This window comes from Drosophila ficusphila, unplaced genomic scaffold (genome assembly GCF_018152265.1).
Source record: "Drosophila ficusphila isolate 14025-0441.05 unplaced genomic scaffold, ASM1815226v1 contig_414, whole genome shotgun sequence".
Classification (NCBI taxonomy): Eukaryota; Metazoa; Arthropoda; class Insecta; order Diptera; family Drosophilidae; genus Drosophila; species Drosophila ficusphila.
The window spans coordinates 23,175,305-23,196,264 of NW_025064328.1; the positions used below are offsets into that span (position 1 = coordinate 23,175,305).

At 37.9% G+C, this 20,960-nt stretch overlaps 1 protein-coding gene and 1 long non-coding RNA gene across 3 annotated transcripts in view; one reads left to right on the forward strand and one right to left on the reverse strand.

Annotated features, from left to right (window-relative positions):
* Nucleotides 1-20,960, reverse strand: part of LOC108101655 (transcriptional regulator ATRX homolog) — a 467,254-nt gene that overhangs the window by 425,699 nt on the left and 20,595 nt on the right. For both annotated transcript variants that reach the window (XR_006245477.1, XM_043208182.1), the window contains exon 3: nt 12,136-13,174. Coding sequence is in view for 1 of the 2 variants with exons in the window: in XM_043208182.1 (XP_043064117.1) it covers nt 12,136-13,166 (1,031 nt within the window). In the remaining variant the exon portion in view is untranslated. The remainder of the gene's footprint in view (nt 1-12,135; nt 13,175-20,960) is intronic.
* Nucleotides 5,698-6,378, forward strand: LOC122320101. The gene is made up of 2 exons (XR_006245478.1): nt 5,698-6,161; nt 6,231-6,378. It is a non-coding gene; the product is annotated as an uncharacterized LOC122320101 (long non-coding RNA).

Below are 20,960 nucleotides of genomic sequence, written 5' to 3' on the forward strand. Positions count from 1 at the left end.
AATATCGATATAATGATTAATTTGTTACTAGTTCTTATAAATAAAAAATTAAATTAAAAAATAAAATTACTTTTTGAAAGCTGAATTCTTAAAATAAATAATAAAAAAAAAATTGAAACGATACGATTAATAGAACAAGAGATAATCATTTAACGTGTTCAAGGATAGAGAAAACCATGATATTGTCAAAAGTCATAACTTAAAAAAAAAAAATTTTAAGCAAAATACCGATACACGTGTCTTTTTATTTTGCTCCTACACTTGAAAAAATTTTTTGACAAAAATCGGAATTGTGACGCAAAAAAAGGTGTACGATTTGTAAAAGAATGTCCCATATAGAAATAATTTGCAATCAAATAAAATTGCGCCTATAATTAAAGATCTAAGGTATCCTATCTCTCAAGTTGGACCAGACTGCTCACGGTGTGCCAATTTAATTTAAAATCGGTTAAGCAGTTTAGGAGTCCATCGCGGACAAACATCGTGACAGGAGATTTATATATATTAAGATTAAGATAAGATAAGAAAGGAATCTAGCATCGGTAAGCCGAAGCTGATATACCGTGCAGTCATAAAATATGTCGATCAAAATGCATAAGGGCTAAACAACATCGAAGCTATGACGATTTTTCTATGAATCTTCCATATTTTCGACGACTTTTATATTACATAGTTGTCCGATTTTTATGAAATTTAATTCGTTAATCAAGAGTCGTTAGAAAACTCCATATTCCAAAAATCATGCTTGTCTGGTGAAAAACAACGATGTTATAATTTTATCTCGTTTATCATGACCGTCCCTCTAGACGGGAAGGGGGCGTCCTTATTGCAGTAGACGCTAACCTCACGTCAGAAGAGGTTTTGACAGAAGATCATTTGAACTTTGAGCTTGAATTTTTATGCGTAAAACTGTCTGTCGCTGGCAGGTTAATTTTTATTACCTGCTCTTACATACCTCCTTCGTCCGAACTTGAGGACTATTTTAGGCACCTATCAGGTATAAAGTCAATTTCGAGTTCTTTGTCCGATATGGTTAGTAGTTCTAGGGGATTTTAATATACCTAGGGGATTTTAATATACCTGGAACTACGTGGTCCTCGGATGATAATTCCAATGCTTTACACCCCATAGGCCAAAATGAATTCATTGACGGTCTACTTGACATACCTCTGTGTCAGGTAAACCATGTTCGAAATTCTTTAGATCGCTTACTTGATTTGTGCCTCGTCTCAAATCCTGAAAGTGTTGTTCTTTCTAGAGCAACTCCACTTACGCTGCCTGAAGATCCATATCACCCTGCTTTCGAGGTGACTATCGACACTGGTATAACAGTTAAAAATAATGCTATAAAGCCAGCCAAGCGAATTCATTGTTTTCGCAAGGCAAACTTTCTGAGACTTAATCATCTTATATCTGGCAATGACTGGTCCGATCTCTATTCCTGCAATAATATGGAAGACGCCATTACAATTTTTTATTCGGCAATCAAACTGTTTTTTAACTCATGTGTTCCGCTATATAACCCGTCAACATCCCATAAACCACCTTGGTTTAGCAAAGAGTTGACACACCTTAGGAATTTAAAGTCCAGACTTTAAAAAAAATATAAAATTTCAGGTTGTCAGTCTGTTTTTGGAAAATACATAAGAGCTCGGTCAAACTTTACCGTGCTTAACGCTCAGTGTTACAAGAATTATTTAGTCCGTTGCAGGTCCCAGTTTTTACGGGATCCCAAACAGTTCTATAATTTTGTCAACACTAAGCGCAGATCATGTTCCTTTCCGCCTTCGCTCTCGTTTGAAAGTAGGACGGCTAACACTGATCAGGCAATAGCCGATCTGTTTGCCCAATTCTTTCAAACAACTTACTCTACAGTGTCTCATTCAAGTGAGCAATATTTATACTCAATACCTAAGTCGAACCTTATATTTCGTCCCACCTTAAACGAAAGCTCCCTACTTTTGGATCTTCAACGTGTTACTCCAGTTTACTCCCCAGGTCCTGACGGGATTCCTGGGTGTGTTCTTAAACACTGTGCAAATGCATTGTGTAAACCCCTTCTCAAGCTGTTTACCCTATCCCTACAAACTTGTCAGTTTCCCCTTGTTTGGAAAGAGTCATTTGTTATTCCCCTTCATAAAAAGGGAAGCAAGTCGGATGCTTGCAATTATAGAGGTATTTCTAAATTGTCAGCAATTCCAAAGCTTTTCGAACGTGCAGTAACCCCCCACTTGCAGCACCTTTGTAGATCAATCATATCTCCATGCCAACACGGATTTATGAAACGCAGGTCTACCACAACAAATCTTTTAGAGCTCACATCCTTCGTGATAGATGGCTTTAAAAATAATTTCCAAACTGATGTCATTTACACAAACTTTAGTAAAGCATTTGACTCTGTAAATCACTTCCTAATGATTCGCAAACTTGACATGATGGGGTTTCCAGCAGATCTTTTAAGTTGGATCTTTAGTTATCTCAGTGGCCGAACGCAAAGAGTCCTTTTCAAAAATTCCTTAAGTAGTATCCTCAGAGTTACCTCTGGTGTACCACAAGGAAGCCATCTGGGACCATTACTTTTTACCTTGTTTATCAATGATCTTCCATCGATCATTGTGCATTCCCGCGTACTTATGTACGCGGACGATGTAAAACTGTGTCTGCAGTATAATGATTACTCCCGTCACTTAAACCTTCAAGCAGACCTAAACAATTTTCAAAACTGGTGTAACGAAAATTTACTGAAATTAAACAGCTCTTAAATGCAAGCTGATGACCAGGGCTAACAGAGTTATGTTCTTAAAAACGTAAAAATATGTATGGATTTATGGACGAAAAAATAGAGAAATATGGACGAAAAAGTTGACAAATATGGAGTAAAATGGATAAATATAGATAAATATGGATAAATATAGGTAGTATAGACGAAAAAAGGGATAAATATAGGTATAAAAATGGATAAACGTAGACGATTATATCGAATATATTAACTTTTTATGACAATGAACAATTAGAAATCGCTACACACAAAAGTGCGCCGTTTGTCTCAAAGATCATTGCAGATTAGTAAAAACAAAACTACGGCGTTTGTCACTCAATATGTGTTTATATGATGAAAGTGAACGCTCAACATCGCAAGTTGTAACAGGAGCATTTGCATATGCATTCAGTACATCAGGTGATAAATTCAGGATAAGATCGTCACCTTCTGTAGAACTATCAATGAGATTTCCTGCTAACATTCGCGATATGTCCTGAAGAATTCGCAGATCCATAATTGTTACATTCGATGATACATATTTTGATTGATTAACGACGCAACGATGTTTTGTTTACATTATTTATTATCGAGTATAAGGCAAACGACAGAAATTTCATAATATTTGAGCCAAACATATCTTTCTATAGGTTTTCAGACAATTTAATGCTCAAAATATGGATTTATTCAAGTGATTGTGTAAAATATGGATTTATAGGAAAAAAAGGCGAAAATATGGAAATAAATATTTTTTCATTTAAAAACATAACTCTGTTAGCCCTGCTGATGACGTTTTGTCGGGTCAATCCACAAAATGTCACCTATTCACTAAGTGGTGGTGCCTTGGAGAGAATAACGCTTGTTGACGATCTTGGCGTCCAATTGGACCCCAAACTTAAATTCTCTGCTCATATTTCGAACATGGTTAATAAAGCTAGGGGAATGCTTGGATTTATTAAACGATGGTCGAAGGAATTTGAGGATCCTTACGTTACCAAGGCTTTATTTATATCGTTGGTCCGGCCAATCCTTGAGTATGGGGCACCCGTTTGGAGTCCTCAATACGGAGTACATGCTGATCGCATAGAATCAGTACAAAAAAACTTTTTAATTTTTGCCCTACGCCGCCTAAACTGGAATGCAAACCTATTCTTACCCTCATATTCTCATAGATTGCTCCTCATAAACTTTCCCTCCCTTACTAACCGTAGAACGATGCTTGGTACTGTATTTATTCATAACCTTATACGTGGTGAAATTGACTGTCCTTACTTGCTGAGTAGACTAAATTTCTCGGTACCAAGTACGCTCCTTTAGTTTTATATCTTTGTAGATCTAATTACGACGTGCATGAGCCTTTCAGGGTACTTTGTTCAGACTATAATAGACTGTATTCTATAGTATCTTCTTCTGACTCTCTGGAACTCCTAAAAAGATCAATACTAACATTTCTGGCACAAAATTAGATCGTTAAATTTAAAATTAAAATAACATTTAACTTTCTTTCATCACCTTTCGTTTTAAAATTTTTTTTTTTAAAAATCGCGTCAAAATTTATCGCGAATCGTGCCGTACGTTAGACGGCGGTCGCCCCTCGGTCGGTTGGGCGGGATTGTGGGCCGTGGGACTACGCGCGTAAAAAAAAAAAAAAAAAAAAAATTTCTATACAGATTTTTATTTAGATATTTCTATACAGATTTTTCGGTCTTTCCTATGGCAGCTATGTATATGCTAACATTGTCAGATTTAATGAAATTTTTTTCTCGATTCAAGAGTTATTAAAAAGCTCCATATTTTGAAAATCATGCTCGACGGATTAAAAACAACGATGTTTTAATTTTTTTCCCATTATTTCTATGTATATTTTTCGATCTTGCCTAATCTGAAATTCAATTTTAGTTAGAAAATGCCATCTGGAAGAAATTAAGTCGATCTGGGAGCTATCCGATATAGTCGGCCGATCCGGCCCGTTCCGACTTATATACTGCGTGCAATACACAACTTTTGGATATCAGTTTTTGGCACTTGCGACCTTTAATTTGTTACTTCCAAAACGCATGGGTACAAGTGCTCAAGTAGTGTGTTCAAATTACCAAAAATAATCAATAATACTCCCACAACATTACCAACGATCTGCTCATAACAACATAGACCAGCCCAATGCCCTTGTTTAAGACTTCGACACTGGCGATGACAACAACCACATCAACTGCAGTTTCTCTTTGGTCAGCTCTTTCTGACAAGCTAGCCAATACCCAACCCAAAAATACCAAAAATCTTAACGGATCGTTAATTCAAACAGAAATCGATAGGTACGTGCAAATTAAAAAAAAAAATTAAGTACAGAAATAACAAAAAAAAAAAAAAAACAAAATAAAAACAAATTTATTATATAAAAAAAAACAAGAAAGGAAGCTTATATACCCTTGCGGTTATCAAATATGTCGATCAAAATGCATAAGGGCTAAACAACATCGAAGCTTTGATGAAATTTCTATTAATATTCCAAGGCTATATGATATGGCAGTCCGATTTTTATGAAATCTAATTTGCATTTTAAAAAACGTTAGAAAACTGTATATTCCAAATTATTTTCATAATTTCTATATATAATTTTTAATCTTTTCTATGGCAGCCATATGATAACGTTGTCGGATTTTAATGACCCCATTCAAAGGTTATTAAAAAATAATACACATTTGGATGCTTTTTGATTTGTGGGATTGAGAGCAACGACGTTATAATTTTTTTTCCATGGTTTATATAATATATTAGGTTGTCAAAAAAGTCTTGCGGTATTTTCGCTAATTGGCGCTGAAAGCGCGTAGTTCTTGTTTTATTCGTCGCATCAAGTCATACTATACCTTTTTGGAAAGTCATTTCACGCGCTAACACGTGTTTGATTGATTGTCTTTTCTTTTAAGGGGGGCTTTTCATGTAAAATTTAAAAAAAATCGAAATTTTTTTTTTTTCATAAATCGATGGAATAACGTCTTAAGGGGACGTTCTCTTTGTTTTGGATCAAAAAATCGATTTTTTTTTTTTTGCAAAAATTGAAAGCCACATATCCTTAGAATATGTGTGTGAAAGAAATTTTCGATACGATGATGCGTCAGGCGCGCTGTGGTATGCGCTAAAAACTTTAAACGCGTTTTTCTCGAAACCATGTTTTTCAAAAAAATTACGCGTCCACAGCTTCATCCTGTGAACCGATTTGCTTCATGTAAATTTTTTATGAAAGTAGATGCTTTTCTTTAGGGCACTAACCTACTCCGGAAAAAAACAATAATTTATTTATAATTTTTCAACGTGGGTTAACTGAAAAAAAATGTACGAAAATCGAACTTTAAAATTCGAACGTTAATTACGCGGTCAATTTATGGCCGCAATTTGATGCCACTAGGTTAGTGCCTCGCACAAGTATATTAACTTTACATAATGGTGACAATTTTCTATTTCTGTTGACAACAAGAGGCTGCAGGCTCGTAATTTTGGGACGATGTTTGCCGCGCGGAGGCAGACGAAAGCCGCCATTTTGCAGCCGCCATTTTGAATTTCACCATCAAATAAATTTTAAAAAAATCTTGAATAATAAACGAATTCAAAAAGCAAAACCCGAAGTTCGTACGCCTTTTCATTATCCCACAAAAAATTGACGAACTTTGCCTTCATTTCGACCAAAACAAAGAGAACGTCCCCTTAAGAGTATATTCCCGAAGTTTTATAACTCAACTCTCAATATTATGGAAAATATCAGTGATTGAACGAGCGCGCTCAAGTTCAAGACCCACACTAACTCAAAACTTTAAATCGTTTTTTCTCAAAACTATGTTTTAAAAAACGCGGTACACGATTACGGAAAAACTACTGAACCTATTTTTGATTTCTAAAAAGTGTTTTGCAGATTATACATTGAACGAGTGCGTGAATATCTGAAATTGTGAAAAAAAAAGTTATTTTATACACTTTTCAGCCCAATTCAGCCAAAAAAAGACGAAAAAATGGCACTTTTTTTTCAAGACGTGATTTCAATATTTTAAAATCGAATTTTTTGAAGTGGCTGACATTCACGCTCTCGTTTGAACCTTGCTGCATACAAAAAAATTTTTTTTGTGTTTTTTTCAGATGAAAACTTTTTGCTCCACACTGTACCGCAATAAGTCCCTCAGCCGCGTCGAGCCACACGCGACCTTGAATAAGTCCGCCATTTTGTTTTTTAGAATTTTCAAAAAATGTTTTTCTCATACTTTAAACATGTCTTCAAATATGTGCAAAAAATTATTCGTGTAAGTTTTCATTTTCCAAGTGAAAAAAATTCCCAAAAAAAACCACTACTTTTTGGCATGTTACATGAGAAGCCCCCCTTAAGTCGTTCGTTAGTTATAGCGTCGCAATCATGGAGCAAAATAAAGAGAAAATACGGCATATTTTACAGTACTACTACGATAAAGGCAAAAATGCATCTCAAGCCGCCAATAAAATTTGTGCAGTTTATGGACCCGATACAGTTTCCATTTCCACCGCCCAACGATGGTTTCAACGTTTTCGTTCTGGTGTAGATGTGGTCTAAAATGCGCCACGCTCCGGAAGGCCTGTCGTCGAAAATTGCGATAAAATCGCTGAATTGGTCGAAAGAGATCGGCATAGTAGCAGCCGTAGCTTGGGTCAAGAGCTGGGCATGAGTCATCAAACCGTTATTAACCATTTGAAGAAGCTTGGAGTCACTAAGAAGCTCGATGTATGGGTGCCACACGAATTGACGCGAAAAAACATTTTTGACCGTATGGATGCATGCGAATCGCTTCTAAATCGCAACAAAATCGACCCGTTTTTGAAGAGTATGGTGACTGGCGATGAAAAGTGGGTCACTTACGATAACGTAAGACGCAAACGGTCGTGGTCGAAAAGCGGTGAAGCTGCCAAGATGGTGGCCAAGCCTGGATTGACGGCCAGGAAGGTTCTTCTGTGTGTTTGGTGGGATTGGCAGGGAATAATCCACTATGAGCTGCTCCCCTATGGCCAAACGCTCAATTCGGACCTGTACTGCTAACAACTGGACCGCTTGAAGAAAGCACTCATGCAGAAGAGGCCATCTTTGATCAACAGAGGCCGAATTGTCTTCCACCAGGACAACGCCAGGCCACACACATCTTTAGTGACGCGCCAGAAGCTCCGGGAGCTCGGATGGGAGGTTCTTTTGCATCCACCGTATAGTCCGGATCTCGCACCAAGTGATTACCACCTGCTTCTGTCCATGGCAAACGCGCTTGGTAGTCTGAAGTTGGCCACAAGAGAGTCCTGTGAAAATTGGCTCTCCGAGTTTTTTGCCAATAGGGAAGCGAGCTTCTATGAGAGGGGCATTATGAAGTTGGCATCTCGTTGGGAACGCGTCATCGAACAAAACGGGGCATATTTGACTTGCATCGCATTATTGTAACCAATTTTATGAACAATTGAAAATTCAATAAAAATACCGCAAGACTTTTTTGACAACCTAATATATATTTTTTCATCTTTCCTATGCCAGCTATATGATAGAGTTATCCGATTTTTATAAAATTTAATCCGAAATTCAATAGTAGATAGAAAACGCCATCTGGAAGAAATCAAATTGATCTCATTAAAAACAAAGGCGTGAGAATTTTGTATATCATTCTCTCGTATCCGATATAGTTCCTACTTATATACTGCTAGCAATAACTACACAAATTTAGAAAGAGAGCAAGATAGCTTTAAAACTGAGAGACTAGTGTTGAGCTAATAAGCTTTTTTTTAGCTGTTGAAGTAATTATGCACGAAAAAAATTTTGTTTTTGAATTCTGGTAGCAGCGATTTTATTTTCGACGAAAAAGAGTTACAGAAGGTCCGCGGGATCGAAAAGAAGTAATAGAATAGAATCGAGACGCGGATCAGCCGATTGCTGACCCAAAGTATAAACCAACAAGCAACGAGAGAGAGCGAATAGAAAGATAAAGAGAGAGAGAGAGAGAGCGATGGTTATTATGCAGATAAGCTAAGAGCTACCATTAAGAGAACCTAAATATCTGCTGTGGCTGGATGACCCGACATACTCCCCCCGTTGGAAGCCTGGCTTTCAACAGCATCCTTAAGGGGTAGCAGACACAGCTTATTAACTGCTCGTTTTGCCGCTCCAGATGTTGTCTTGAGCACGGCAACTTGAGCAACTCCATCTCGACCACACAGAAGCTCAACGACTCTCGCTAGGGGCCACTTCATCGGAGGCAAGTTCTCATCCTTGACCAGCACCACGTCACCGACAACCAGGCCAGGCTTCGGGGTACGCCATTTAGAGCGCTGCTGCAGTAGCGTCAGGTAGACTTCCTTCCATTGGGTCCAGCGGACTTGCTGCAAATAGGCCACACGTTGACATCCATCCAATCGTTCCGTCTTCCTCCCCCAATAGGACAATACTGGGATCGAACGATGCAGAATAGGGCGCGAGGTCCAGTGTACAGATTACGCTCATGAAAGTGAGTAATGATGGCGCCAGTGACAGGATGGCTTCGTGACAATATGATTGGATACGGCCATTGAAGTCCAGCGACGAGTTTCTTAGTCGGCCATCCACTCCAAGAAGCCCAAACTGATCCATAAAGGGAAATGGAGATCCAACCGAACTAGATGGGGCTACTGCTCCTTTAGACTGCAAGGATTTTATGTCGCTTTGGATATCCGACGCATTAAGATCCGGCTGACGAGTGCGATTGATAAACTTGTAGACGTATCCGAAAATCCTTTGAAGGGCAGCGAAGGAATTTGCAAATTTGGAACAGGCTACGATGTCTGCGTATGGTGATTTTATTAGCAATACCTTTCGACGATCATCAAGGCGATCCAAGCTATTCTCCTTACTAACGAGAGGTACAGCAAGGGGCGAGATTAATGAAGAGCCATTGGAGACGCCATATCCTCCGGAAACAATCCATCCCAGTCGAGTCTTTTGAATAAGCGGTAATCCAGGTGCGAGCTTAATTTGTCCAACGCACAACAGCTCGTAAAACAAACTGGCTCCAATCAAAAGATCCACACGCTGAGGGATGTTATTAGATGCAGTTGAGAGCCCGAATCAAGAAGGACTCGACATGGAACGAAAACTCCAGAACGATTTTTTACGAGAACGGTGGTAGTGGCTAGGAGCACATTGTCAGTACTGAAATCCTGAGCAATAAGAGCAGTGGATGTGGAAGGCACGGCAGACGGTTCTACGACAGCATTGAGTGAGACAGCGGCAAGAGCTTCTGGAAGCTGTGATCCTGCCTGTGGAGAAGCTGAGGCTAAATTTCCCAAGTGAAGGAGGGTGTGGTGTTTAGCTCCGCATGTACGACAATTGCTGGAATTGCACTGCCTCAATTGATGCCCTATCTTAAGGCAGTTTATGCAAAGAGAGAGCCTCTTTACTTCTTGAAGCCGATTTGCAGGGGGCAGGGCATTAAAATCTTGGCAGTAATGAATGGAGTGACCAGAAGCATTACAGAACGAACAAATCCAAGGGTTAATATTTGTGGCAACAAAAGCGGATCTACGAGAATTAGATGTTCCGTTGTGTCCCACCTGATTGCCAGACGCATAGCTTGCCATGGCGAAATCCATAGTCTCCAATGTTCTGCATTGCTGCTCCAAAAATGATGCCATGGATTCCCACATCGGAATTAGATTGATGAATACTGGATCCTCTAAACGCTCCTCCCATTTGGCCTAGCTCGCAGGATCTAGCTTTTGAAGCAGTATTTGAACGATGATGCATCCTGCGATTTGTTCCGTCGTGCCCAATCCCTTTAGAGCACGAATATGAGCGTTAAACTTATCGGACAGCTCACGAAGCATCGAGACGGAACCACTCTGCACTGCCTTAAGCCCCAGGATCTCAGTAATGTGTGCCTGAAAAACTAAACGACGATTATCAAATCTTTTTTGCAATAAGTCATATGCCACAGAATAATTGCCATCCGAAATTTCCAGCGAGCGGATGGTTTCTAACGCAGAATCCCTCAGGCATGAACGTAGGTAGATGCTGCAGCTTTTCTATGTTGGTCAGGTCAGGATGACTATCTATGATGGTAGTGAACATAGAGTGAAAATCGGCCCAATTCGCATAACCTCTAGCGAATTTCGGAAGTTCAAGAGCGGGAAGTGGAATCGCTCGGCGCAGAGCTTGGCGCTGTTGATGGGCGAAATGACCGGGCGTATTACCATCAGCAAAGGTTGAATGCTGAAGCAATTGCGAGGAGCGATTTGTGATCTCTGAACGAACCGTCGACATAAGAATTACGAAGACGTCATCAAATTTCTTATCCAAATCGTTTTCAATTTCCTCGAAATCCAATTCCCGAGCTCGTTGAGAACCCTTTTAAATGCGCCCTGAAGCTCCTCGATAAGCTCCAACCTCACATGAAGGCCAGAATCGTCTAAGAATTCAACGCCGAACTTGACAAAGATTCCATTAATCGCTCCACTCTATTAAATAGTGAAGTTTCCTTGCGCCTCAGAAATGTCACCCTGTTTAAATTGCCATTGCCGTTGACAATTACCGAATTTTCCGTAGACATGTTAAGCAGCAACAACAAAAACAAAAAATGCAGCAGATTCGGTGGGCAAAATTCGGCTTAGCGGGAAAATGAGCGCAAAGAGTAATATTGAAAACAGTTCACTACTGGTCTATGTACCGCCTTTTGTACAAGCTTGTGTAATATTATTTGCACAAATCAACTTATACAAATTTGTTTTGTTTATGGCCGGCCAACGCACAACGAAGCTGCAGCAACGATAAAAAGAGATATGCAGATGGTAAAATAAATTAATTCTTGTGACTTGTACTGGGTACTTTTTTGCACAAATCACGTCGGGGTCACCAAATGTTGAGCTAATAAGCTTTTTTATTAGCTGTTGAAGTAATTATGCACGAAAAAAATTTTGTTTTTGAATTCTGGTAGCAGCGATTTTATTTTCGACGAAAAAGAGTTACAAAAGGTCCGCGGGATCGAAAAGAAGTAATAGAATTGAATCGAGACGCGGATCAGCCGATTGCTGACCCAAAGTATAAACCAACAAGCAACGAGAGAGAGCGAATAGAAATATAAAGAGAGAGAGAGAGAGAGAGCGATGGTTATTATGCAGATAAGCTAAGAGCTAGCATTAAGAGAACCTAAATATCTGCTGTGGCTGGATGACACGACAACTAGTTTACAGAGAAACGGACAGACGGACAGGCGTACAGACGTATTTCAATTCTGATTGATGCTGATATATACTTTATGGGGTCTGAGGTGTCTCCTTCACTTCGTTGCAAACTTTAGACTGAAATTATAATACCCTTTGCTCTGCAAAGGCATAAATATAAAAAAAAATAGAAAACTCACCTTTTAATTTCTTTGTCGGTGTTGTTGTCGGATATCCAACATTTTTTTTTCATATTAACTTCCTTACCAATTTCAACCATGGGTTGAAAACTTAGTTCTAGCTTAATGTATTTAGTTAAATCAATATTGTCAAAAAAATGTGGGTACGCTTTTTCCGTTTCAATAGAATCACGTAAAAGCGATATTAAACACGATGTTTTACTGCTTTTATTTGATGAAGTACTTTTTATTTCGCAAAAGCCGCTTTTAAGCTCGAAGTCTGTTTGGGATGAGTCAGATGAATTTAACATGAGTCGTGTTTTTGCGTTGAAATTATTTTCAAGTCGATTTTTTAACATATGCTCAACTGAGTTCAAATCTGAATATGGTATGGTTCTAAGAATTTCATTTTTTTCATTTTTCTGACACCGCAGATTTGTAATAATATTTTTAAGATGTTGATCTTTGCGATCAGTTTTTAATGGCTCTAAATGATTTTGGTTAATTTTTGAATTTTGAAGACTTCGTTTTTTAGGGTTTTTAGATAAGGTTTTTGTTTGTTTTAAGTTTTTAACTCGTATTTTTCCGTACTTAAGCTTTAAATCTGTCAACCTTTTTATTGTGTTTTCGATAAAGTAGTTTATATCCCATGGAATCTCTTTTATCGAGTAACCTTTAGGTATTATGATATTAAGAAGTATATCACGAATGTTGTCTAATTCGAAATTACACATTATTTCTCCTTGGCATGAATAGTTATGATCACTCATTGTGCCTTGAAAGCGTTCATTCAATGTTCGTACACTTTTAGGTGCTCTGCAAAAATTCTGTTTAGCTTTAGAGCTCATCAGATCTGCAATATGGCTACAGCTATCAGATTTAATATAGGTTTCAATTTCATTTGAAACGTCGTATGAGGACCTCACAGAAGTTGTTTCGTTATTTTTTTCTGGATCACTATTAATATCGTCTGGAAAGGATTCACCTTTGTTTGCAACACCACAATGCTGCAAGCCTTCTTTAGAAATTCGTGGTGGTAACACGGCATTCATTTTAATTTCTGAAAATAATCAAAAATCAAAGTTAGTGTTGCTGAAAGATTGTAAATACTCGTTCAGACTAAGATAACTTTTTTAAGAAAATAATCTAGCAGGAAAGACTATGACACCATCAAAAATTTAAACAAAATAGCAAAAAATCGTATTTAGATGAAATTTCAAAAAAAAAATTTAATACAGTTATCTTTAGTTATGGCTTGACACCAAGGCTACATTTTAGTATAAATTTAAAAAACTTTATTATAGAAAAAACGCGATTTGTCGAACAAAATACATAAAGGCTAAACAACATCAAAGCTATGTCGACTTTTCTATGAAGTTTTTATATTGAGAGGATTGTTCATATGACAGGCGTCCGATTCTTATGAAATTTAATTCAAAAATCAAGATTCGACAGAAAACTGTATACTCCAAAAACCAAAAATCGTGCTTGTCTGATGGAAAACAACAATTATCATTTTATTTCCGCTAATTCAATATTTGTATACATACAAGTATTTTTCGATCTCTCGAATGGCAGCTATACGATATATACGATATAATTATACGGTTTTGATAAAAAAAGGTTTATTCGCCCGATCCGACCCGTTAAAAAGTTTAATTCAGGCTGCCCAACATTAATTTAAGAACTTTGGGGACAACTCTAAGATCTGCCTTTCGCGTTGGCACTAGCTAGGGAGGCAGAAGCCAGCATTGAACGGAACTTGTTTTGCCGCAACTTATGCCAGGGCCATGAAACAGAAACACCAAAATACAGACTTTCATAAGGGAGAGCATCGTAGAGTCAAAAAAGGAAAAACGAAAAAATTCTCACTTCTTTAAAAAGGCGAACATGAATCAGAATATTGATTCTTGGCGCAACCAGGACAACCGGAAAACCAGGAGAACACATGAATTAAGTCACTCAAATAACTCAAATGACCTGCTCAGTTTTTTAGAGGAAGGTTGTTTGGGAAGACTCATCTAGTGAAGCAAAAAATAAACGCCTAATGCATATACATATGGCTTCATAGGCCCCTTCTTAAAATAATTTTAAAGGTTTTAAAAATTGTTTTTGCTTTTTTTTTTTTTTTCTAAGCGACCAATGTGTCGAGAATATTGTGTACAAATTTTAAGTCAATTTTAGTCGACCTAACGGAATTACAGAGTTTTAAATTTTGAATTTTGAGGTATAAAAAAACATTCAAATCGATTTTCCCGAAAACGGTATTTCTGAAGTTCGCGAACATTAGATCTCAAAATCTACTGAACCGATCCTTTTGAAAATTTCAACACATATTCTTCACATTTAAGGGTCGGTGGCCCAGCAGGTAGAGCGCTGGCCTCCGATCCGGAAGGCCCGGGTTCAAATCCCAAAAAGAAACGGTCTCTTTTTCCAAATCTCCACCACTTCCATGCTCTATTGCTCACTTAACAATATTAATAAATTTCGGCTCCCCGGACCCGCACAATCAGTCGTCCACGTTACTATGGACACAACAATAGAACTTTCGTCACTCCTAGATGGCGCTAGGTGGAAGCCCCACCGCTAGGATAAGTCGCTACTGGCTAATCACCAGTACGATCGAAAATCAAAGATTATTGTATCCTCTACAAAAATTGTAGAGGCCATATGCTCCCGGGTGTTATAATATAAAGCCAATATAAGAGTGGCACAGGAAAAAACTAAATTTTTTAAAGAAAGTGTAGGGATTTTAGGCTTTATAGTAACAGCAAATGGAACCAGAATCAACTCAGAAATGGTAAAGGCCATAAAAGAATACTTTGAAACAAAAAGGTTTCTTAGCCTCAGGTCTTTCCTCTACTTGCCTAGCTATAACAGAAATTTTGTAAAACCCTTCGCATCAAAAGCAAGGCCAGCATTCTTGAAAGGAAAAATGGCACAGTTAGCTAACCCATGACAAGAAAAGTTTCGGTCGAATTCGACGATACCCAACGCAGCGAGTTTGAACGCCTGCGAGACATTTTATATATCAGAAGATATTATTTTAATGTGCCCAGACTTTAAATTACCATTACTTGCCTCCGCAAGTGGTATTGGTGCGGTTTTGTCTTAAAATGGCAGACCAATCACCATGATTTCCTTTTTTTTTTAAGATTGCGAGCTAATTTACGCTACAAACGAAAGTGAATTGTTAGCTATCGTTTGGGTTATAGGGAAGATACAGACATACTTGTATGGAACTAAAGGAATACTCTTTGCTTCGCTGGGTCAAAGAGGAAAACAAATGCAGAAATAAAACGGTAAAAGGCATACATCGAAGAACACAATGCAAAATGGTTTTACAAGCCCGACAAAATAAAAACACACTTTAAAATGAGCCTCAATCAGATGTTGCCACTGCGCAAAGAGAACTTTCGCTGACCTACGAGGTGTGTTCAAAAAAATCGCGAATTTTGAATTTTCGCGGGTTACCTCGTATCGATTTTCGATTTTTTCGTGGCGTTATGTTGGTACTCCTGTCTCTCACTTATGCCGACAAGCTCGGGCATTTTGAATGTTCACTTAATTGTTGACAGCAGCTTTGCTTGCACGTGTTTTGGATCGTCTTCGATTTTTACCTTTTCAAAAAAACGGATCAAAGAACCTGTATCAAATTTTGTGTGAAAAACGAAATTAAGTGCGTGGATGCATTCCGAATGTTGACTGTGGCATATGGAGAAGCTACCTTGGACCGAAGCAACGTTTATCGGTGGTACGAAATGTTCTCAGAAGGCCGAGAAGATGTGAACGACGAAGAGCGTGCCGGACGCCCGAGCACTTCAACAACAGACGAAAAAATTAATTTTCTTCGATTGCAGGGGCGTGGTGCATCATGAGTTCTTGCCACAGGGAAGAACGGTCAATAAGAAATATTACCTGCAAGTTATGCGCAATTTGCGCGAAGCAATCCGCCAGAAACGCCCGGATTTGTGGAAGAACAAAAATTGGCTTTTGCACCACGATAACGCCCCTGCTCACACATCGTTGCTTGTGCGCGACTTTTTGGCCGCAGCCACCGTATTCCCCAGATCTGGCCCCCTGTGACTTTTTCCTGTTTCCTTAAGGGGGGCTTCTCATGTAACTTGCCAAAAAGTAGTGGTTTTTTGGGAATTTTTTTCACTTGGAAAATGAAAACTTACACGAATAATTTTTTGCACATATTTGAAGACATGTTTAAAGTATGAGAAAAACATTTTTTGAAAATTCTAAAAAACAAAATGGCGGACTTATTCAAGGTCGCGTGTAGCTCGACGCGGCTGAGGGACTTATTGCGGTACAGTGTGGAGCAAAAAGTTTTCATCTGAAAAAAAACAAAAAAAATTTTTTTGTATGTAGCAAGGTTCAAACGAGTGCGTGAATGTCAGCCACTTCAAAAAATTCGATTTTAAAATATTGAAATCACGTCTTGAAAAAAAAGTGCCATTTTTTCGTCTTTTTTTTTTGCTGAATTGGGCTGAAAAGTGTATAAAATAACTTTTTTTTCACAATTTCAGATATTCACGCACTCGTTCAATGTATAATCTGCAAAACACTTTTTAGAAATCAAAAATCGGTTCAGTAGTTTTTCCGTAATCGTGTACCGCGTTTTTTAAAACATAGTTTTGAGAAAAAACGATTTAAAGTTTTGAGTTAGTGTGGGTCTTAAACTTGAGCGCGCTCGTTCAATCACTGATATTTTCCATAATATTGAGAGTTGAGTTATAAAACTTCGGGAATATACTCTCAAGACGTTATTCTATCGATTTATGAAAAAAAAAATTTCGATTTTTTTTAAAATTTTACATGAGAAGCCCCCCTTAACTGAAGAGGCATATGAAAGGACGACGTTACACTACGACGAGATAAAGACGGCATCAAAGGAGAAGCTGAACAAGATAAAAAAATGATTTTTTGAAGTGCTTCGAAGATTGGACAAACAGTTGCCACAAGTGCATAATATCTCATGGGGATTACTTTGAAGGGGACAAAATAGATATTCATGAATAAATAAATAATTTTTGAAAAAACACAAAATTCGCGATACTTTTTGAACACACCTCGTACACGATGAAATCTTCGAACAAGCCTTTAAACTGCTTCAGGAAACAAATAATTCCAGAAGCAGCCAGCCTTTACGGCGAAATTGTATAAAATTCGAGCATTAAGGGGTTCTATACCTTTTTCACCAGAGAAATACAGGGTTTTTATTTATTTTTTTTAGCATGTTACCATTGTTTTATTTAAATACAATATACATTTTATCAACGTACGTGTCCTTAAGTAAATTCGTATAAAATTTCGAGTGAAAATATTCATAATTGTGGAAGTTATAGTCTTTGCCGCAGAAGTCCTTTTTTCAGTAGTGGCTCACGGTGAGCATGAAAACAAGGAAACGGCTCAACAGAAAAAAAAAAAAAAAACTACGTTAGTATATAGTGTTACCTAGTTCGTGAATGAAGGATTTTACGAAAAAAAATTTTTTACAGTTACAGTGATTATTTTTTCAAAAAAACTGATTTTTTGAGGTCTAATAATTTAGTTTTTCGCCCCAAAAAAATAGAAAAATTTGTCGAAAATAAAATTCCTTCGTTCACGAACTAGCTATTGAATCTACAAACAATCCCCCAAAATTTCAAATCGATCGGCGTAGTGGTTACCGAGATATCGTGCTCACCGCAATGACCTTTTCTCAAAAATGCGATTCCGAGATAATCGCGTTTAAAGTTTTAGCTGGACATTAGGTTGTCGTGTACACCGTGCGCTATGAACGGCTGTATCTTGGGTTCTAGTGCCCCGATCTCTAAAAAATGTTGCAGAAAAATTGTTGAAGGTATGTACATTAAAAAAAAATCATAAAATTTTTTTCGATTTTTTGATTTTGAAAAAGGTATATAACCCCTTAAATTAATTTTAATAGCAAAGATTCTTCAATGCAGACGTTCCTCCCTACATTAACATGACTTCAGTATGCCTTAATGCTAAGAATCCCGGCAACCAATGATATCACAGATGCAAATGAGCAAGAATATCTGGCTAAACTCACTATCGAAGTAGTTTTAAATTGTAGAACGCGCACCAAAGTGCACATCCAAAAATACAGGCATTGGGAATCACATACGCGCGAAATGCTACAGATATCTTTGTAACCAACAAAAAGTTATTCCTCACTTTTACCTCACCGTTTGCCATCGTACAACCGTTACCTTCAATGGCTATTGTGGACGTGCGTGGCCCCATATTGCAATCAATTGGTTGCCTTTCTCACTACAACTTTTGGTAAAGTTTCAGCAAGATAGATTTTAAACTGAGTGACTGTTTGAAGAGAAACGGACAGACAGACAGACAGACGGACAGAGGTACAGACGTTTTTCGATTCAGGTGGTGATGCTGATCAAGAATATATATACATCATATGGGGTCTGAGGTGTCTCCAAACTTCTGACTGAAAGTACAATACCCTTTTGCTTTGCAAGGGTATAAAATAACAACCAACGAACAAAGTTGCAGCTCGAAATAAAATCATTATTTTAATCACTCCTATTCGTGCGTTTAAATATTTACAAAAGGTGGCAAATCGTTGTCTTCCCCACAAACAATTATCAATGTTCTTATTGCATACACTTAGATTAGATTTAGATGTAAAAAGGTCACGATTATTCCCGTGTCTTACCAACTACAGGACATCGTAGTAGCGAAATGCAACAATGAAGTTATGCGTTTAAACAACATACGCATCGTTCTGTAAACTAGCATCCCACGATACTTACGCCCAAGACTTAAATGCGGGAGGTACGGCACAATGCGAAACCCAAGACAGTCATCTAAGCCCTCTCATGTTGTTAGATGACCAAAGTGCCCGGCACGAGTCAGGACCTACGATGGTGGTCGTACCTGATGGTGGTCCATAAGGACAATCAAGTGATGCTTTTTTTGATTTTCTACTTTTCCATTTATTGAACTCACGCTATACAAACCCAATTTCTTACAGGATCACGGGAACTGTACATATAACAATAGCCATTGCATACGCCAGATTTATGGCGGACGGACATTCAAGTAATATTACAGAATTCTTAGATATGGTAGACGAAACTGACAAGTTTTCCGATTTATTCCCGAAATCGCTTATGCGAAATTTATTAGATGTAAACATATTGTAATATCTTGCCTTTGTTAAAAGTAGAATAACATTGACAAGAGCCTAGATTTCTTAGGCACCGTACTCAAGGTAGTAGCTGCAACGGTTATGCAATGCTAAAAATGTCCGAATCAGGATTGATAGACTCAAATAATAAACAGGCAGTAATTATTACGGAATTACAAAACCCAATAAACAAGCTAAATGATACAATTACTAAAATAATTTAGTCAAAAAGAAACCGATTGATTAATTCTCCAAAATTACCTCGGAACCAACATACACTGTAATATTTTCAAAAACACAAGTTGCAGTTCAAAATTAATGCATCTGTTCGGTCATGCCGCAGCCTAAATCAGTCACTAAATTCAAATCGTAACGTAATTCAAATTCTCGATGTTTGCCTTTTGTTTTGCTATTTGCCCTGCGCGGCAACACTGATTTAATTGTCATTGCTAACTACCTTTGCACTTTTTCGCTTATCGCTTCCTGGCCTTGTCCACGGCAAGCTTCATCCCAGTTCGAATTTGTACACGCACATAGAAGGCACGGTCGCTGATCGCCTGCCAAATCTCGGCTTTATATACTTTCGCGACTCAAACGGCACAGACAAATCGGTCTGCCTGCCCATCATACTTTCGTCTAAAGCACAGACAAATCGGTCTGCCTGCTAACCTACCCTTTCGCTGCAAAAAGGCACAGACAAATCGGTCTGCCTGCCCAACATACCCTTTCGCTGAAAAATAGGCACAGACAATTCGGTCTGCCTGCCTAACCAAATCTATAACAAACCAATAACTTTGTGAATTTAAGGCCTTGGTGCCAGGTTAATAAATAAGTGCATATTTAAGTCGAAATTTGTGCGTTATTATTTTACTTGGGCACCACCAAAGGTAATGGTCTTTGAAAAAGCTCACTGACCCAACAGCATCATTATTATAATAATACCTATCGCGTGTGTAATTATTTATCAGTGGTGGCAAAATCGTTGTCTTCCCCACAAATATTTTGTTGACCCCGACTTGATTTTCGTTCCTCGGAGTCTGCAACTTATTTTGCGTTTTGTTTATTATAATATCGTTCAAAAGTTTGTCGTCGTTTACAGGCCACAAACTCACAAACGTACATACATAGTGCATTTAGCCGGTCGTTAGATTTGTGTATATTTCGCGCTGTTTATCAGTTTTTTCGCTGTTGCTAAGCGGGCAAGAACAACAACAACAAATTCAAAGGTTCTGTAACCTTTTGTTGACGCTTAGTGCTTCTGCATTTTCGTGCTATAAAACAGGGTATTTCGTGCATCGGAAACCCGTTCAGACAGTAAATTTTTATTTTTTATTTAGTGTGATTTATAAAATGCCTAATTCTGTCAACGAGGTTCAGCCTCAAAATGGCCCAAATGATATGAATTCTTTCGAGCCAAGTGCAATATTTGCAGCAAACCAACGCGGTGAAAAATTATGCAGTGGCTAACAACATTGAGCAGTTTGATAAAGCTCATATTCTTGCGCGTTTAAAATATATCGACTCTCAAAACATGGCATTTAATTTTGCCCAACCATCCTTGGAAAGGCTGGACATAGCGGAGATCTCTGAATTTATTGAAAAATCGATTTGATAATAAAGTTTTACATTTTCAAGCACATGTACAAGCAATATTTGGTTTAAAGGGTGTCAAGAAGTGATC